Source organism: Ovis canadensis, chromosome 3 (genome assembly GCF_042477335.2).
Source record: "Ovis canadensis isolate MfBH-ARS-UI-01 breed Bighorn chromosome 3, ARS-UI_OviCan_v2, whole genome shotgun sequence".
Classification (NCBI taxonomy): domain Eukaryota; kingdom Metazoa; phylum Chordata; class Mammalia; order Artiodactyla; family Bovidae; genus Ovis; species Ovis canadensis.
In genome coordinates, this window is record NC_091247.1 from 139,051,882 (window position 1) to 139,071,898 (window position 20,017).

At 54.0% G+C, this 20,017-nt stretch overlaps 1 protein-coding gene across 1 annotated transcript; it reads left to right on the top strand.

The window, feature by feature from the left end:
• The first annotated feature begins 5,749 nt into the window (after positions 1-5,749).
• SPRYD3 (SPRY domain containing 3) lies at positions 5,750-19,983 on the top strand. Its single transcript, XM_069580730.1, has 11 exons — positions 5,750-6,067; positions 7,490-7,636; positions 8,607-8,682; positions 9,134-9,258; positions 9,562-9,697; positions 10,563-10,748; positions 16,777-16,926; positions 17,366-17,423; positions 18,013-18,132; positions 18,227-18,399; positions 18,671-19,983. Exons 1-11 carry the CDS (start codon positions 6,045-6,047, stop codon positions 18,803-18,805), a joined length of 1,329 nt encoding a protein of 442 aa, XP_069436831.1. The 5' UTR covers positions 5,750-6,044; the 3' UTR covers positions 18,806-19,983.
• Positions 19,984-20,017: the final 34 nt, after the last annotated feature.

The window sequence follows — 20,017 nt, forward strand, 5'->3', positions numbered from 1 at the left end:
GGTGGGGAGGGAGAAGATGGCGGACTTAAGTGGACGGAGAAGGGGTGGTGTGGGGGTCGGGAGGGGATGCGGGCGAAGAAAAGAGAGAAAAGGCGGCGACGACGGAGAAGTGGGGTCTTGGGAGAACCGACTGCTGATGGGAGAGAGTAAACCGAGGGCCAGGAGAGGAAGAGCAAAGCTGAGGGAGGAGCAAGAGAAAGTTTCCCTGAGACGAGACTGAGGGGAAGGCAGGTGATGGGGCCAGACTTGGGTAGGATGCTGGAATGCTGGAAAAGGGGGGGAGCACACCTGGAATGAACTGTCAGAAATCCTAGGACTATATTGGGGCCATAAGAGTCTGGAAGGATTGTGGGGCGTGGAGGGGGAGGGAGCGAGGCGGCAGTGTGGCAACAGGAGAGCTGGCGGAACACCCGGGAGGTACAGACGGGTGACTGACCAGCTGAAATTATGGGGGGTTGGGGTGGGGAGGCAGAGGAACCCACACTCTGGCTGCTCTAAGGGACGGTGGCCAAAGAGCAGACCTCAACCAACCTCTGTCCTTCATCCAAGTCAGCCCACCCCTCCATTCCTCTCATTTCCCAGAATCTGGCCCCCACTCCATCCCCACCCAGTATCATCCACTGGGTTTTCTGGATTATTCAAGCTGTTCTATGCCAAGGGGGGTTGGACGGTGATGGGGCTGAGTGTTTCGGGTCAGCCTGCTTTCTGGGGCTTTCACTCCATTGGTCTGTCCACCCCACCTCCCCCACCCGTGGCCTCCCTTCCCCAGGCAGTGCCCTGCCCATCCCCAGAACTAGCTGAGCCTTTCTTCCTAGAGGGAGGAAGAAGGACCATTTCCTTCTGCAGCCCCCACCCACACAGCTCTGAGTTACGCAACACTGGCCATCTCATTCTTTCCTAAAACGAGGGCTCTGGGCAGTGACTAAGTTTAAATTCTGGGCCCCCAAGCAAGAATGTCAGCAACAGCTTCCCGAACTTTTGTGTAAATGAAAAAAAAAAAAAAAGCTACTCCCAGCCCCCTCCCCGCAGGGCTACCCCAGGACCCTAGGACATTTAGGAAGCAGTATCTTCCAATAGCCCAGAGACAGTGACGCAGATTGGGCAGGCAAGGAGGAGGGTGCTGGGGCAGTGGGGAGGGGCAGCTCTCCTCTACTCTAGCAGGCTCTGGGGCCTCCTACTTCAAGCTCTGACCCCGGGGTAGTGTGCTCCATCCTGTCCCTCCGTCCTTATCACTATTTATTTTGCCCAGCACATGTCTCTGGCTAGGGCTTTTCTCCTGACTCCACCTTGTTGCTCTCGAATAAGATGGAAAGTTCTACGGAAAGTTGGGATGGGAAAGAGATGGCCACGCTCCCTGCAGGATCTCAGTGTGGCTTTTAAATAAAGTTTGGGTAAAGTGATTTTGCAGGTTATATTGCACAGAAGCCCAGTACTCTGCTAGCCTCTCACATCCACCGCTCCCTTCCCAAATTCCCCCATGCACCCTCCTACATGACCTCTACAGATTTCCCCTGGTTATATTCCACTGCCCAGCTTGGTGCTGCCACGTAGTCTCAGCACAGCCCTGAACAGCCCATTCCCATCTGCCTCCCCAGCACTGCTCTTCCCTCTTCCCCATGCCTTCAGCCTAGGTGTGCAGAGCTGTGTGCTTCCAGTGCTGAGATCTAACTAGGCTCTTTCTTGCAGACTGAGACTCTCAAACTCTGCTTTCCTCCCTTTGGGATGCCTTTCACCTCAGCACCCAGAGCAGAAGTCTGAAGGTCACAGTAAGTGCTCAGGATGGAGCGTGGGTCAAAACAGACCCTTGGGACCCTGTCTGGCCTCTGTGGAGAGAAAGCTTCTGTCGGGGCTGTGAAAAGGCTAGACAGCTTGGGCTGTTACTTAGGCTTTTTTATAAATAAACCTTGACAGGACTTCCTCCTCTTGCAGGTTACACTCTGTCCTCCTACTCCTCTCACCCAAACCGGTCCCTCCAAACCCACAGCCCCATCAGGTGCTGACTTCCTTTTGAGAACCAGGGGTAAAGGAGGGGGTCTGCCTGGATCCTTTTGAGTGCTGAGTCTGCAGAAAGACAAGTGGTAGCACAGTCTACAGATGGAAAGCCCCAGAGAGATGGCTAAATGATCACATCATGACGTGGCCTGAGTCTGGTATGGGTCTGATGGGAACTGTTGTGATAACCTCAGCTGGTCTCCAGCTTTGATTTCTGCCATCTGTCCCACATGCAGCCTCCCAATTGGTCTTGCTCCTGTGGCTCTCTCCTCCTCAAGCGCCTTTGGTGGTACTCTGTGCCCCTCTTCCCTGAAAAGGACCTGTGCTCCCATATGGCAGTCATGGCCTGGTGGACAGTTGGCTCTGGAAGCACACTCTGGTTCAACGAGTTGGTGGGATCACCCTCCCCAGAACCCCTTGGCAGTTTCTCATCTCTGAGTCTGAACTGAGATTAGCGGAAGTGAAGGTGTGATGCTTAGAGGTAATCTGGACTACAAGTCTTCAGCTCATAAGGACGAAACTCCCCGCTGCGATTCCTCTTACTGCAGACCAGATTCTGCCACCTCTTCCCCACCTGCTTGGCCAGCGGTCTGCCTTTCTCTGATTTCATCCGTATTATTGTGTTGCTGTCTTGAATGTCTGCTTATCTTTCCTTGTGTCTTATTTTTCCAATTAGATTATGAGTGTTTTGAGAACAAGAGCCCCTTACCTTCTTCACCCCTGGACCCCCAGCTCCTAGCTTATGTTTGGAATTGATACAAGTAAAGGTTGTTGTTTCGGGTGAGAACAAAGGCAGTCCTGGGGGAGGGCCTTGAGAGGTGAAGGGGGCTCACTGTAACTCCCTGGAGGCTCCACTGGTGCTTCTGTACTTCTGAGCTAGCCCAGGCCGCCCAGGGCAGCTCTTGGCTTTCTCAGTCCTCCAGCCCCTCTCGCTTTCCTTGTCCCTCCTGTTGTTCTCAGAGTAAAGGCCAAAGAGACTGAGAGGCCCAGTGTGGTCAGGGTTCAATAAGAGAGGGAAACCTGGCCCCAGGATAAATCAAAGTGGGTTTCCTGGAGAACAGGTCTTTAAAATAGAATTTAGGAGAAAGATAGGTTAAGATAGGTTGAAGAGAGGGAAGGGTAGAGGCTGTCTCAGAAACGCACATCTTTGTGTAAGAGGTATGAGAGTATAGGGTCATGTAGCGGGTGTCTGTGCATGACTTGTTCTGCCTAGATTCCCAGTGTCCCAGTTATGCCAGAGAAAGGTAAGCCAGAAAGGGAGCAGAGAAGTTTCTAGACGGGGCTGGAGTTAGCCAGATGGTTAGGAGCTGGGAATCATTAGTGAAGAAGGAGTAATAACTGCAGATCTGAAGTTTGCTTTTTTGATAATTACATGAATAAAAATCAATAGATTGATAGAGCATTTATTTATGTGGATGTAACTGTACGACATGGACATACTTAAGGAGGAATTGTATTCACAGGGAGCTTAGAATTAATATCTGTCCATCCAACACATGCTTAACACCTAAAAACATCAAACAGGATGGGCGGGTATTCCAGGATAGAATGCAGACTGTAACAGGTAAATCTAACTGTATTATACAGGTAGGACATAAGGCAACACACTAAGGTGGTGAGGGGAAAAAAGGTGCTGACCTAAGTAACTGTGAAAAACAGTGTTTTGACTGAAAACTGTAAGGTTAATGATAAACGGAATGGCATGCTCTATACGCTACATAAAAACTGTACTCTAGTTGATAAATTTGTTTCTCATGGGGTTATGGATTAAAAATTTTGAAACTGCTTAATGTACACTGGGGTTGAGCAAATAAGAAATGGATATTGGGTTTCTCTTTGTCTGAGAGAGAAGTTATAGAGAAGTAGGGAGGAAGGCTAAAATGAGCTCTGTGGTACTGGATGAGAGTGGAAGACATCAGTACAATCCTTGTGGATTGGACTCCATATTGTTAAAATGTCAGTTCTCCCAAAGTTGACCAATAGATTCAGTGTAATGCCAATTAAATCCCCAGATTGCTTTTTTTGGTAGACATTGGCAAACTGATAGTCTCATATGGAAATGCAAAGGACCTGGAGTAACTCAAACCAACTTTTAAAAAGAACAAAATTGAAAGACTTATCCTACCTGATTTCAAGATTTAATATAAAATTATAATAATCAAAACATAAAAAACAGATCAGTGGAACAGAGAGTCTAGAAATAGACCCACAAGAATATGGCTAATTGATTCCTTTTTTTAAAACACTTAAAAAATTTTATTTATTTTTGGCCACACCCTGTAGCATATAGGATCTTAATTCCCCAACCAGGGATTGAATCCACACCCCCTCTATTGGAAGCATGGCATCCCAAACACTAGACCACCAAGCAGGTCCCCTAAAGACTTTTTAATAACGGTTGTTCAATACATGTTTTACAAAGGTGCAAAGGAATTCAGTAGAGAAAGGACAATCTTTCCAACAAATTCTGCGGGAACAATTGGATCTCCATGTGTAAAAAAAGAAAAAAAAGAACTTTCATCTATACCTTCTAACATATACAAAAATTACTCATAGATCTGAATAAGTTGTTAATGTATAACCTCAATCTAATAATGAGTCGGATAAAATGAAACTGAGGGACATTATACAAAATCACTGGCATCTACTTTTCAGGAAAGACTGAATAACTGTCCCAGATTAAGGAGCCTAAGGAAACATGACAAGTAAATGTTAGTCAGAGATCTGGGGTTCTAATTCAGATTCCCTAATTTCCAGCCTACCTCTATTTCTGACACCTATTTCCATTATGCCAAGTGGCCACTGTTTATGTTATAAGAGAGCATGGCTCCCATTTCATCCAACATCTGTAGAGCACCTCTTTATGATAAGAATAGGATAGCTCCCACGGGTCAGAAGGACCTCACACTCCAGCAAAGAGAGATCTACACACATAGATCACTTTAATAGTAAAAGTGAGACTGTAATAAAGTGCTCTAAATGAGGTGCAAAGAAAATGGTATAAGAATACAGAGGAGAGGGGATGTCCCCCGGTGGTCCAGTGGTCAAGACTTCACCTTCCAGTGCAGAACCTGTGGGTTCCATCCCGGGAAGAGGAGCTAAGATCCCACATGCCTCATGGCCAAAACACCGAAACACAGAAGCAACACTGTAACAGATTCAATAAAGACTTTAAAAAGAAAAAAAAAAAGGAAATACAGAGGAGGGGGAAAAACCTTCCTACCCGGAGAAGAGAAATTTGTTAATGGGAGGAAATGGGGAACGTCCTCCCCAGAAGGGCAATAATCACCCTCCAGTAGGTGTGCGATAAAGGTCAGTACCATATCCTTCTTCCCTACTCATTATGGCCCCAGCGTAACTTTTCTTAAATCACACCAATCCCTCTGCTTTTTACATTCGAAGCTCTCTCCTGGTAGGAATGCCTTGCCCAGAATGAAGGCAAGGTGACATGAAATGGAGCCCGGGAGAATATAAAGCACACGGTAATGGTATAACTCTGGAGAACACAAAACATATGGTTAACAGGTACACACGTTATGGAGACCAGTCTCAGGGTCTGCACACGCAGACAGGATTTAATGATAAGACTCATTTCATAAGGTTGTTGAGAGGATTAAAAGGAGATTCCTACAGAGCTCTTAGCATCACGTCTGACACGGAACTGGGGCTGAGGGAATAGTCACAGTATTTGTGGGTACGCAGCGACCTTACCCGCCCGCCCCACACGGGGTGGGAGCCGCCTCTTGACCGGCCAGTCAGCGCCCGGGGCGCCAGTGCGGCGTCCAGGCCGCCACGTCGCCGCCTACCACCCTCTCGACACCCGGGTTTACCAGCCCCTACCCGGCGCTAGGTACCGGGTTCACCGGACCGCGCCCGGTCCGGCCTGCGTCCTTCGATTGGCTCCTGCAGGTGCCTGTCGTCCTCGGCTGCTTCAGATTGGCCAGAGTCGGTGCAAAGGGGGCGGGGCTCGGGGAGCGTAGGAAGGGCGGGGACCCGGATGTGTGTGGTGGCGGCGGCTGAAGAGCTAGTGCGCGGAGCTGAGAGGCCTATGGATGAGGAGGACGCGGCGGCCCCGGTAGGCGGGGATCGGGGGCGGGGTCCCGGAGGCCTCGGGTCGGTCTCCACCGAGCCTGAGGCGGGAGGCGGGAGGCGGGGGTCCTGGGCGGAGGCTTCGCAGTCAGGGGCGGGGCCTTGCGCTCTGGTCTCTGGGCTTCCTCTCTGGGGACCCTTCTCGGCCCAGTGCAGGGCCTGGGGAGTCTGGGCGTAGTCACACTGACGGGCCAGTGCTCCTTTCCCCCGGGTCTCCTCTGAGTGATCCGGGTGGAGGCGGGGCCTGGTGCGACCTCCTCTCGCTGGTGCCAAGGCTATGGGATTCTAGGCAAGCAGATGCCCCTAGGTCTGGGGCGCCAGCATCAACCTGGGGTCGAGCCCTGGCCGAGTGCCGAGGAGGCCAGTCCGAGGAGGCCAGTCCTAGGGCTGCCATGCAGATGCCTACCCTCCTGAGCCACGCAGTGGCTTGTAGCTACTGCAGAAGCTTGTAATATGCGCATGGGGAGTGAATTTAGCCTAGCCAGCTTCCTAACCCCCTACTGTGTGCAGGACTCTGTCAGGCCGAGATGGAACCCTTGTCCCAGGGTTTGGAATATGGGAAGAGAAAGTAACCCCTCTTTTTGTCACTGTGGGGAAAATTCATTCACCTATGCGTTAGCACTGTTGGTGGTTTAAATACCTGGGTCATCCTACTCCTCTCCATCTTCACTACTACCATCTTTGTGGATGCCATCTCTCATTAGAACAGCAGCTGCAGCCTCCTGATTAATTGTTTGCCACTCTGTTTTGCTCATCTTGTGATGAATTTACTCTCTAGCCAGCCGCCTGAATGATGTTTACAATCAGATAAGCCTTAGAAACATATCATTTCCGAGCTTAAAACCCTCCAGAGCTTTCCCCTCATACTTGGAATAAAATTCAAACTCCTTAACATGGTCTGTAGAGCATTGATCTGGCCCCTACCTTCCTTCCATCCTTTTCTGGTACATTTTTTCTGCCTCACATTCCCTGCACACCAGCCACCTGTCCTTTCTGTTTTCCTATCATGCCAGCTGCCTTGCACCTCAGGACCTGTGTTCTGGCTGTCCCCTCTGCCTGGGATGCTCTTTCCTGGGCTTGCCACATGCCAGTCACCTTTTCATCTCATAGAGTTCAACTTGTTATTCTTTCATCACGTCACTCTGCTTATTCCTGCGTTGTCTAGGTAGAATGGAAGTGCTATGAGAGTAGGCAGCCCATCCTTGTTCACAGCTGTATCCTTGGACAGCAGGAGCACATAGCGGGAGCTCAGTAAATGTTTGCTGAATCAAAGGATGAGGGTGGGGATTATTAAGGTCAATCTAGGCAACTGGCTTCAAGTCTAGAGTCCTTTCCGCATTCTGGGTAGAACCGGCTAAGGTGCTCAGGGCCCTGCTTCCTCCTTCTCAAGTCCCTTCTTCCCCGGCAGGTTTGTTCTCATGAACAAGATGGATGACCTCAACCTGCACTACCGGTTTCTGAATTGGCGCCGGCGGATCCGGGAGATTCGAGAGGTCCGGGCTTTCCGATATCAGGAGAGGTTCAAGCATATTCTTGTAGATGGAGACACTTTGAGGTGAGTTTCAGGGAGGGCTTTCACATTTTCCTTTCTATGTCAGGTCTCAGAGATGAAAAGGGGCTTTTGCAGAAGCAGAGACCTGTCTACACTGCATGGGGTTGCAGTGGACTCTGGAGGCCTTTCTGATGGAGCAGTGTGCTTCTTCACCTTGCACCCCTCTGTGCCTGTGTCTCTGGGTCTCTCTCTCCTGGACTGCATTGGAAGTAGTCATGTCAGAAATGGAGGCTGCTGGGGTGTCAGGAGTTGCCCAACTGTCTTGTTGAGAGGACTCCAGTGAGTCTGTGGGATGCCTGGGTCTCCTGCCTGCATCTCTTGAGTTGGGTTTGGTGAAAGAATGACCATTTCAAAGGCAGTGGACTTCCTGTTTTTGGAAGAATGGCCTGGTAGTGCGTCCTGCTCACTGCCTTCCAACTCTTTGGTTTGTGTGTTTGTTTTCTCTCTGTTTCTGGCTTGAAACTCTCCCCTGACTCCATTGGAACTGAATTCTCTCACAGAGTTGTCACTGGAAGAGGGACAGAAGTAGTGCTATCTAGCTTGGAAACAAGAAAGTTGAGGAGTGGGGAGTGAATAACTCTTTCAATCTATGAAAGGCTTTGGTCCAGAGGATAGAGACTAACCATTCTCAAACCACTGAGGACAGAGCCAGAGGAAAAGGGCTGAAGCTGCAGCATGAAGGATTGAGGTTAGACAGGGTGTGAGACCGCCTAATAGGCAACTGAGGGAGGCTCTGCCTGCTCTTCCCCACTGGCAGTGCGTAAGCCAGGCTTACAGTGGTCTGGTATGGGTTGGGCCCTTGCTGGAGGCAGCGGGTGACCTCCAGTATCTTGTTATGGTGTTGGTGCAGATGTGGCCAGATGGATTCTCCTCTCTGCTGGCCCTCACAGGGTGGGGGTTGGGGACACTAAGGCGCTCCCGCAAACTCCGGGGCTAGGATGCTAATGGGCCTCTCTCTTCATTTCTCCTTCAGTTACCATGGAAACTCTGGTGAAGTTGGCTGCTATGTGGCTTCTCGACCCCTGACAAAGGACAGCAATTATTTTGAGGTGATCAAGGCTATGGGTGGGTAGAGCAGGGGGTGAAATGGTTTAACTCCAGGAAGCTCTTTTACTGGATTCTTGACGTAGTTCTTTAAACTTTCCATCAGGATTATCCTGTTGGCTGGGAAGAGGGCCCAGGATATCATGATGCCTAATCTGAGAGGCACCGTAGAGTCCTGTCACCCTGTCCCTTTGGCTCTCCTGCCCTTCACCTAGGTAGAATTTGACCCATGTCTTTTCTCACACCCTAACCCCAGCCCGGCATCTACTCCATCTCCTATCTTTTTCCATAGCTTGGAAATTACTAAGTAATTGTGGTAAAGTGGGCCCCCACTTTCCCCAGTTCGTCCTCTGGGCGTCCTTTCTCTTTGATGCCCCGCCTTCTGGCTCTTTGAGTCTCAGCCCTTTGCATGTCTGCTCCACTCCGTGCTAACTGTGCCCTGCTCTCTCCCTCCAGGTGTCGATTGTGGACAGTGGGGTCCGGGGCACCATTGCTGTGGGACTGGTCCCTCAGTACTATAGCCTGGATCACCAGCCTGGCTGGTTGCCTGACTCTGTGGCCTACCATGCTGATGATGGCAAGTGAGTTGCCTCCTGTGGCACCCAACCCCTTTTCTGCAGATTTGGGAATCTTAGATACAATGGACTGCCTCAGGGTGGCTTTGGCCATTCCTTTGCTGGCCTTGGGGTATTTTCCTAGATTTTTCTGATCAGGTCAGGAAGGTGGCCTGTTGACTCTCCTTGGAGGCTTGCAGACTTAAAGGGGAGGGTGGAGCTCATACGAGGACGTAGGTAGATGGCGTTGCAGAGTGATGGCGAGCAGGAGCACTGAGGAGAAGTTGGGAGGCCAGGCTCAGATTGTGTGTCGTTCCGCCCTGTCCACAGGCTTTACAATGGCCGAGCCAAGGGTCGCCAGTTTGGGTCAAAGTGCAACTCTGGGGACCGGATTGGTTGCGGCATTGAGCCAGTGTCCTTTGATGTGCAGACTGCCCAGATCTTCTTCACTAAAAATGGGAAGCGGGTAAGTGGGGCATCCTGAGTGGGATTTAAATGCTTGAAGCAGTCCAGGGACTTGTGTGAGTGCTGTGAAAGAGTTTGCTGGCTGGGACTGGCCCAGGGTCCCCTGGGCTCATTTCCCATCTTCAGTTCAGTCTTAAATTCTCCTGGGCTCTCCTGCATGTAGAAGACCCTCCCCTCACGCAGGGGAAGCTGGGACTGTCCCCAGGTGATAGACACAGAGGGGCAAGTTTATGCAGTGGAGGAGGGGCAGCGTTTGGGGGGGGGACACAGAATGGGGTGATGTGGGGAAGGTTTTGAGCAGGAAGGAAGAGGGAGAGTTTATGGCCTGGCTCCGTAAGCTGGAGGTCGTCTTGGGACGTTTGACTTGAATGCTTTTGAGAATGTGTCTTCTCTGTGTTTTGTGTTCCTTGTTTCACTTCTCCTTTCTTTCCCTCTTCAAAGGCTAGTGACGGTGGAGGGCTGGGATAAGAACACATAGGAGAGACCCAGGCTGTCTTCCTTCTCCTCCCCAGCCCCACCTCCTGCCCAGGGAAATCACTTTCTCAGTTCTCTGCTGAGGGGTTTTCCTCCCTGAGCATCTATCCTGAGCTCTCTTCCTGCTGCAGTCCACACTCAACATGTACCAAAAGTATTAGGCACGTCGAGAGACTTGGCGTTTGCCTTCCAGCTCTGTGGATTGCTTGCTCAGCCAGGAGTGCTCAGCAGCTTTTTTCACACTTCTCTGTGCCTCTGTGTTGCTCTCCTGTCAGCGTGTGTGGTGATGACTGGTTGCATCATTCTCAAAAGTCCCCTTGTGAGAATTAGATGAGCCTGGGGAAAGTGAGCCAGGCGGCAGCTCCCTCCTTCCTTCCCTCCCGACAACTCAGGTGGGCTCTACCATCATGCCCATGTCCCCGGATGGGCTGTTTCCGGCAGTGGGCATGCACTCGCTGGGTGAGGAGGTGCGGCTGCACCTCAACGCCGAGCTGGGCCGCGAGGATGACAGCGTCATGATGGTGGACAGTTACGAGGATGAGTGGGGCCGGCTGCACGACGTCCGAGTCTGTGGAACCGTAAGTAAGGGGCAGTGGGCGGAGGGCGCTGGGCAGAACTCCGGGGTCCCCAGCAGCTCTTAGGATTGCTTGGAATAGACAGTGAAGACAGTGTCTTCTGTAGGGTTTTGGAAAGTGAGAGTTTGAGCAGCAGTGCCTGGCACCCTGACATGGTCCTTTCGTCCAGGTCTGTGTTCCCTTAGCCTTGGTCCTCCTCTCCCACCTTCCCTTTTGTTTGAGAGCTCAGGCTCATCACTCAACCCTGGGGAAAGCAGTGGCTCTCCTTTGCCTCTTTGGTTCCTTCAGTCCCCAGGGTGGTGCGCACTGCTGCCCTGAACGTCTGTCTGCCTTTGAGAGGCAGGGCTGACTTTGGAGAGGCTGGATGCCTGGACCTCCCTTTTGGCTTGAACCCAGCCCAGCTGGCCCAGCTTTTCATTCTCTGCCATGTGGGACAGGTGTCATCATAAATCCTACTCGTGTTGGGAGAGGTTCTTTGAGAAGTGTTTTGAATAAGCATCCATGTCAGTCTCTTTGGCCTTCCTGCATTTTATAGAGATGAGAATAGAGGCAGATGATGATTCAGTGAGAGTCCTTGACCCTCCAGAGCTAGCCTTTTCATACATCTCATCATACCCGCGTTAGTCCCCTGACTAGATTTTAAACTTGGTTGGGAAGTGTATAGACCTCAAGGGAAGGAAACTCTTCATACCTACCCTCTGTGCCTCATGCTAGCTTGGAAGTGGATGGCTGCTGAGTCAGGGGTCTGGCCCTGATCTCTAGTGGGCTGCTCGGGCCTCCCACGTGGAATTGTCCCTCTGCTGCCCTCCCGCTCCAGGCTCAACCTTTTCCTCCACCCTCTGGCCTTCTCACCCCAAGCCAGGCTGTTTTTAACTCAGTCTCAGATAGCAAAACAGAAGCAGTGGGGGGTGGGAGTGGGTTAAGAGCAAGGCTCTCCACTTCTGGAGCGCAAGGCGCATCCAACCCAGGGAAAATGGTAGGAAGCGTGCACTCCTGCAGCTTCTCACACTCTGCACCCCCTTCTGGCCCTGGGGTCCAGGGACTGCAATGGCCACCAGCCCAGAGACCTCATATGCCCACTGCCTGATCTTCATCTCTCCTTTCTTTCCCCCTTCCACCATCATTCTGACAACATCTACAGAGTTGAAGTTGGGGCTGAGCCAGGGCGATGTTCCAGCTCTCATCCTTGACCTCTCCTCAAGAGTTTTCCTGGCACCCTTTCCCTGCCTGGACATGTCCCCACTCTGCTCCTTGCTCCTCCCAGGCAGTCTTTTCTAATTGATGTGGAATCCTGTAGATGTTTATAAATAGCCTTCCTTCCTCTCTGCCCTTCCCCCAGTGCCCTCAGGCCACGCATTTAAGAATCTTTTTTCTTTCTTAGATGTAAGCTATTGAGTTTAACTCTTCTCTTAAGCCCCAGCCCCAGCCTGGCACGGCTGGCAGGGTAGGCATGCTGTTCCCTGTGTACTTGCTCCTCTGGGGCTGCCTTGGACATGAGCCTCTTGAGGGGCGCCTCTCTTCTAGTCTTGCCAACCACCCCATCTTTCAAGTGAGGGTGACTTACCCAGTTTCTTCCAGCCCTTTGACCCACCATCCCCACTGTTGCCTCCTGGCCTCCTCCGTGTCCCTTCTGACCATCCACTGTATTTCTGATCTGGTGATCTGAGTGGTGTCAGCCTGCAGGAGCCTGGGAGAGGTCACTGGGCTGCGCCTGTGCCTCCTGTTTCTAAAGATGTCTAGTGCAGCTGCTTCTCCCCTCTGCCCTTCCTGTTTTTACGTCCCGCTCTGTGCGGAGCCCTTCCCAGGGACCTCGACCTCTGCTGTGGTTGCAGCCTATTTCTCCTGCCCTGATGATGTTCCCAGGAGAGCACCCTGTGGAACCATAAAAGTCTGGGGAGAGCTTTGATGCCATCCCGCCCAGGTTTCTCAGTGTGGAGACTGTGGGCATCCTAAGTGAAACAGTTTCTTGATGGGCAGGACATTTAGCATCCCTGGCTCCAAGACCCAAGATGCTGGTAGCTCCTCAAACCATGCCCCTCGCCCCAGCTGTGTGACTGCCCACACGTTCCCACGTATCCTCTTGTACTGCTGAGAAAACAGTCCCAGAGAAAATTAGAGACTTGATCAAATGTCACAGTGAATTAGTAGCAGAACTAAGCCTAGATATTCCTGTGACCCCTCCCCCATCTTTCCCACTGTCTGATATATGCTGCCTTCTACCCAGGCCCACTCTACTGCAACTGGTCCCTCCTGCCCCCTTCTCACAGGATGAGTCCAGAGTTCTGGGCTTAAGCCCACTTTCCCAGAGATTTCCTTGTCTAGTGTCATTAGCCGGAGAAGGCAATGGCGCCCCACTCCAGTGCTCTTGCCTGGAAAATCCCATGGATGGAGGAGCCTGGTGGCCTGCAGTCCATGGGGTCGCTAAGAGTTGGACACGACTGAGCGACTTCACGTTTCCTTTTCACTTTCATGCATCGGAGAAGGAAATGGCAACCCACTCCAGTGTTCTTGCCTGGAGAATCCCGGGGACGGGGGAGCCTGGCGGGCTGCCATCTGTGGGGTTGCACATCGTCGGACACGACGGAAGCGACTTAGCAGCAGCAGCACAGCAGTGTCATTAGCCAGTTGAGTCTTCTTGGCCACCGTGGAAGTCTTTTACCCCTGTTTCTTTCAGTTTTGTAGTGTCAGTTATCCTCTCTACTCCTTTCTCACTGGTTTTCCCCAGACAGAAGAGAGACTTCAACTCCAGACTTTTTTTTTTAACCCTAGCAATTCATTCTGAGGAGTTTCCAACATACAGAAAAGCTGAAAAAGTAGCCTAGTAAACGCCCCCTGGGTCTCCACTGCCTAGATTAACAATTGTTAATATTTAGTTGTGTTTGTTTGATCTGAGGATCTGTGTATGGACAGACCTGGCTCTTTCCAGAGGGCAGTCTGTCCCTGTTTCCTTCTGCCTTACTTTCTCCTCCCAGAGAGCACCCCCTTCCCAGAGCTGTGGGATGCTGAAGAGTTGCTGTTGCAGTGTTCTGTTCGCTCAGAGATGGGGGTTGCTGCCCCTCATCCCCATCCCCAGGCCTTGCTCAGTGTGCTTAAGTGACATGCTGAGGGCGAGGGGCAGTAGGTAGGGCTGGGGGGTGAGACTCATTCTCTGTTCCTCATTTCTGTTCATAGCTCCTCTGACAATTCCTTAGTGACAGGGCAACAGCTTTCGTACACAAAGAGGGATGAATGAGGCCCCACCCTCTCAGGGGTCCTCCCCAGACCCAACCCAGGAGGAGACCGTGTTGGGGCCTGAGCTGGCCGGTGGGAAGCCTGTTCCTGGTTCGTGTTTCAGCTGCTTCTAGGCCCTCAGGGCACTGAGCCCTCCCTTGCTCCTGTCAAGAGGGATTAGGGTCTCTGTTGGCAAGACGAGGGCGGGTCGCAGCAGGAGAGGAGGCAGAGAGTAGGTGCTGCCAGTATGAGGGAGGGGTGGGGTGCAGGAGGCTTTCTGCACTCTGGTCTGCAGCCTCTGCTCTGTGGGGGTGAACTGTTGGGCCTCTCAAGGCTTCTGTTGTGTGTAGAGGGAGGTGTAGGGGTCTTGAGAGCCTTAAGGAAAGAGTTCCCCTACCCCCACCAAAGATGTTGATAGAGGCATTGTTTGAGGAGAAAGCCTTGGGAGGAAGGCAGTTGGTCATCTGGGTGGAGTCATCTGGGGAGTATCCTAGGGAAACGGTGATGATCAGGGGCCATTCCGGTGTGGGGGAGGGGGGTAAGGGCTGAGATGAAAGATCCTTTCCTTCTTTGTGATTGGCAGTTCCAATCTTTTGTAGCTTTGGGGTGATTGTTGATGTTTAGGGAGCGCTGGAACACTGGGGTATTCTAGTATAACCCCCATTTCCTGAGCTCAGGAAAGGCCAGCGTGTGCATTTATCACCAGCGGGGGGCGGGGGGTGGGAGGGCAGACTAAGCCCTTGGCACTCAGTCACTTTGTCACCGGTTTTTGGAGATGCAGGTGGTGGTTCCTCTCCTGACTGCAAGGAACCTAGGCTTCTGGGCGATGAGGTGCTGTGCTTTCTGAGCTGCTCTGCAGGGTGGGGAGTAGGTTTTAGAGCCCTGAATTAGTGTGCTGCGTTAGTGTGTTTCATCCTCCTGGCCTTGTAGCTTAAGGAAGCCTCCCTACCCTATCCGCAGACAAAAAGGCAGCCTGCCGTCCTCAGGGCCGAGGCAGAGGGAATGGTTGGGCGGGTTTTTCCCAAGGTTCAGGATCTGGATCCGCTGTCTTTTGGCTCTGAGAATGGAGAACACTGTGTTTCCTACACTGAGGCCAGTTGGATGCTCTGGGTCAAGGGCAGCTGTGGGGTCCCCCACCCAGTTCGGCAATGCAGAGGAGAGGGTGGGCTGGGGGCTGCTCAGACTGGGTGGAGTCCATGCTAGTTAATGTGCATCAGACCCATAACCCTGCAAGCCCACCCCCAGCCTTGTGGGAGAGAGACAGTGGAGGAATTAAGGCCGAGCCGAGCCCACCCAGAGGACCAGAAGTAGAATTTAGATGGGGTGGGCCTTCACAGTACCCGGTAAATCAGAAGACCACCTGCAGGGGGCCTCTTTCTGATGGAAGAATGCAGTGTGAGATAATGGAGACTTGGCTAGGAGTGTGACATTGCGGAGCCAGGGTGCCCTGAAGTGTGTACAGTCCTGGCTGGAGGAAGGAGGGGAGAAAGGTCCAGTGATCTGCCACAAACCTCCAGCTTTCCTCCTGGTCCCCGCCTGCCTGAGGTTCTCTGGGGCGGAGGGGAGGATGGACTTGCTGTGCCAGGGTTTCGGGGCTACAGGGTGAGGGTGGGCCAGTGCCTCCCTGAAGGGGTGGCGAGGATGTGGCCTCTCCCTCTGCTGAAGACACACGGAGGCTTGGATGCTGGTCCTGGCGAGCATGATGCCTTTCCTGTTCAGGCAGGAGTTCTTTGTGGGGTGAGAGGCCAGTGTCCCACCCAAGGCTTGCCAGGGAGAAGTGGAGGAGGTCCCCAGGGAGTGAGTTTTCTTCAGGGCCAGAAGGGTGGGAGGGTAGAAGAAAGTCTTGAGGGGCAGTTTGGCTAATTAAAAAGGGATTAAGGAATCCCAGGTGATGCTGAGGGTGGGGGACAGACGGGACAGGGTTGAGTCATGGCCCCACTATTACCATGACAACTGATAAATAAATCCTCCCAGATTGGGGGTTGCCGCCCCGTCTTGCCCAGGCAGGATCACTGGGGCTGAGGAGCCCCAGGAGCCCATCAGTCAGCTCCCCTCCACACCCCTGCTCCAGCTTGAAAGAGGCAGAGCCGCGAGGGGCTGGGAGCAGGAATGCCTGCCTTTCTAGCCCTGCTCCACCTGCCCCCCTCCCTCACACTGAATGCAGGAGCAGAGCTGGTCGGTCTCTGGCTCCCCAGCACCTCCCCAACAGCTACAAACAGCTCTTTTCAAAGCCAAGTACAACAAAGACCTTGACAAACGGTATCAGTCCTATCCCAGGCAGAACTGGCTTCTGAGCTGTCTCCCCTCCCCAAGACCTCTGGACTTGGCCCCTAACCTCTGCATTCTCCTCGGCCTCCCAAGGCACCCTGAGAAAGCCGGCAGGCTGCTTCTTAGCCTAGCCTTTGCTTCTCTCTTCTCTGTGTTCAGGGCCCCTGGGTGGCCCTTTCCGGGCAGGCACGGTGACCCGAGGGAAGAGATGGCCGAAAGAGCCCTGTGTGGTCCTGGCGCCCAGCCACTGGGATCTTGGGGCTGCTCTCCTGTCTCCCCACAGCAAGGAGAGGGTCCTTGGCTCAGTAGGCAGGTGGGTGCAGTCTTGAGCAGGGGCTCAGCCCTCAAGCTCCTGCTGCAGCCTCCACTCCCCTGCCCCATCCCTGTTCTCCCCTGCCTGCTGGGAGCACCGAGTCCCGCCTTGTGCCTCCAGCACCACTTCCCTTTCAGTGGGCTTTCTGTAAGAGACAGGAAACTGGTCCCCAGACAGCCTTGGAACCAGGTTTCTAGGGGGGTGTCAGCCTGGCCCCCACCCCTGGCTCTCTCCCCACAGCTGCTGGAGTACTTGGGCAAGGGCAAGAGCATCGTGGACGTGGGGCTGGCCCAGGCCCGGCGCCCACTCAGCACCCGTAGCCACTACTTTGAGGTGGAGATCGTGGACCCTGGAGAGAAATGCTACATCGCCTTGGGGCTGGCCCGGAAGGTGGGCACTAATGCTGGCTTTCTGCCCCGGGGGGATGCTCAGCTCTGGGGCTTCTGGTCTAGAGCTGGGAGCTCCTAGGGAGGTGAAGGGGCCCGGCTGCAGAGAGGGGTCTTAACCTGAGACAGAAAGGTCATATGTGTTTGCTGTGTAAGGGTACAGACTCCCAGTCACCTCGGGGCTGACAGAGGGTTGTGAGCCTACCACACACACACACCAGGGCCTAGATGGGGGGTGAGGGCACCCCACAACTCAGGCACCCCAGCACCTTCTCACTCTGCCCCCACCCCCTGCAACCTCCAGTGCCTGAAGGTGTGAGCCTGTCGGGGTGGGAGCAGCCATCTGGGTTGTAGCTTGTTCCAGACGGTGAGGGTTCAGATGCCACTCTCCCATCTTCTTTTCTGCGTGGTACCACAGCTTTCCTTTTTTCACGTTGGCATAGGATTATCCCAAGAACAGGCACCCTGGCTGGAGCAGAGGGTCTGTGGCTTATCATGCAGGTGCGTGAGGGGCTGCCCTGGGGGAGCAGGGGCTGTGGGGGTGGGGGGTGCAGGGACACCCATTTTCCAGACCCCGCACTAGGGGCCTCTCCTCCAGCATCTGACCTGAGAGACTCCCCTGCTGCCCCCTGCTGTCCCCTTCCCAAGCTGCTACTGCTTGCTCCTCTGTTTTCCCTCCCAGCCTGACAAGCCAGGGGAGCAGAACAGGGGCGGGGAAGCTGGGCCCAAACTGGACATTCCAGGCCTCTGAGTTGGCTCCCTCTGCTCCCTTCCTGCAGATTCTGCATTTTCTTCCTTTGACTGGTTCGATTTCCTTGCGGGCTTTCTTTAGGAAGGACGAGCCTTGAGTTCCTGGTCCCGCCTCTCCCTCCCCTCCGAGGCCCCTCTCCGCTCTCTGATCGGCTCCCAAGGGAGCCCCCCTCAGCCCTTTGCGGGGACAGACGTGTGTCTCTCTTCTGGCGCCCGCATTGTCTCTCCTCCCTTCCTTGGGGCCAGAAAGGGAAGGAGGGGCACTTGGGCTTCCGTGCTCTGGGGGTGTAGGGTATCAGCCCTTCCTGCAGGTGCGTGTAGTCTCCCCTCCTCCCAACAGACGACGGGAAGATCTTTCATGGCAGCGGCGTGGGGGACCCCTTTGGGCCACGCTGTTACAAAGGGGACATAATGGGCTGTGGAATCATGTTCCCCCGGGACTACATTCTGGACAGTGAGGGTGAGTGGGGGTATCCGTGGCCAACCTGGCTGGCCGGGCAGAGGGTGGGTTCTGTGGGCAGAACCGCAGGAGCTCAGGTTTCCTGGCCTCTTAGGTGACAGCGACGACAGCTGTGACACAGTGATCCTGTCCCCGACTGCCCGAGCTGTGCGGAATGTCCGGAATGTCATGTATCTGCACCAGGAAGGGGAGGAGGAAGAGGAAGAGGAGGAAGAGGAAGAAGACGGGGAGGAGATAGAGCAAGAACACGAGGGCAAGAAGGTGGTGGTGAGCGCGGGGGTCTGGGTCTGGGGCTGGGCCAGGGCTGGCGTCCCTGCGGAAGAGGGGGCGGGACCTGGGGAGGGGGCGCAGGCTTGCCGAGTGGGGAGGCTGGCCGAGAGGCTGGTTTCCGGCCTCTGGACGCCCTCTCGTGGTCACCTCCTGCATCGCCCTCCGTCTCCTGCAGTGGCGGGAGTTGGGAAGGATGGGGTTCAGGCCTGTGTAGCCCCAGCATCAGGCAGAGCCTGCTGCCCATCCCACTCTCCTCCTCCACCCCTAGGTTTTCTTCACTCGGAATGGCAAGATCATTGGGAAGAAGGATGCTGTTGTACCTTCTGGGGGCTTCTTCCCCACCATTGGGATGCTGAGCTGTGGGGAAAAAGTCAAAGTGGATCTGCACCCCCTGAGTGGCTAGGCCTTCTCCCGGACCTGCCCCTCCCCTCTGTCCCCTCCCTTTGCAGAACCAGGTACCCAGTTCCTGACTCCCCATGGATCTGCCTACCCAGCAGGCCCCAGGGGGCATGTCGGCCCTACCAAATCAGGCCCCTGCCAAGCTCCTCCATGCCCACATTTCTGCCCCAGGGCTGCCCCAGTTGTCAGTCTGTGGGCGAGAGACCCTGGTTGGACAGGAACAGGCCCGAAGCGTGTGCGCTATGGCCAGGTCCCCTTGGTTTGGGGCGTGGGCGCGCCCCCTTCCGCACTGGCCCTCGTGAGGGGAGAGGAGTGAGTGCTTCTGTCTCAGCTGCTGTTGGGCCTAAGGCTTGAGAGGGTGGAGCCGGACACCCCCTCCCCGTTTACCGGGGTTCCTGGGGCAGCTGTCTTCTGTTCCCTGTCCTCGTCATTGTGTGAACCAGTTGCTGCTCTCACCCCCCTGGCTGGGCTGGGGGGGCTCTCTAGGGCCCTCGCTCTCCTTCACTGAATGCTGTCCCTAGAAGACTACTTGAGGGCCTCTCTTGTCTCCCCCCAGAGCCAGCTTCCTCCCTCACAACCTGCTGGGGCACCGTGGTCCCCCGAGAACCCCCATCTCTGGCTCCCCCAGCTGTACACACGTAGATGGTACCCATGGCACGTATAGAGAGGGGCTGTCAGGTCCCGGAATGGAGCCTTTGCTCCTGTCTCCCTCTGGGCCTCCTCAGCTCACCTGTGGCACCTTTGTCTCTAGTTCCTGAGGATGCAGGTTGAGACCCCAAAGCCTCTCCCACATGGTGAGGGCAGGGCCCCAGAGCCCAGTGAGAGCCCATGCTCCACTGCCCCACCCGCACCCTGCTTGCTGCCTGTGCCAGTTGCCTGTTTTGCTTCAGTGTTTGATCTAGCACTTACACGTGTCCTCCCCCACCAAGCCCTCCAGTCTCCTAGCCTCTTGACCCTGACTCCTGCCCACACTGTGGCTTCCGGGAGGGAGAGGGAGCAGGAGCCGTTGGCCTTGGTTTGGGGAGAGTGGGCAGGGCTTTAGGGGAAGCAGTGAGCTGTTGTACTGCGGGGGCCTCCACTTTGGCCCTCCCTTCAGGCCCTGCACTATGATGTATGAAATGTATGTACAGACCAGAGATGTTTATACAGCCAATAAAGATGGAGTTTCCATATTTATCAGTACAGCCAGGACAGGGGAATCCTTCCCAGTACACGA

Excerpts from the sequence above, each read along its gene's own strand:
- SPRYD3 (XM_069580730.1), top strand. The coding sequence starts at position 6,045 with ATGAGGAGGACGCGGCGGCCCCG. Across the intron at positions 7,637-8,606 it reads GTAGATGGAGACACTTTGAG|TTACCATGGAAACTCTGGTG; the intron begins GTGAGTTTCAGG and ends TTTCTCCTTCAG. Across the intron at positions 17,424-18,012 it reads GTCTGTGGCTTATCATGCAG|ACGACGGGAAGATCTTTCAT; the intron begins GTGCGTGAGGGG and ends TCCTCCCAACAG.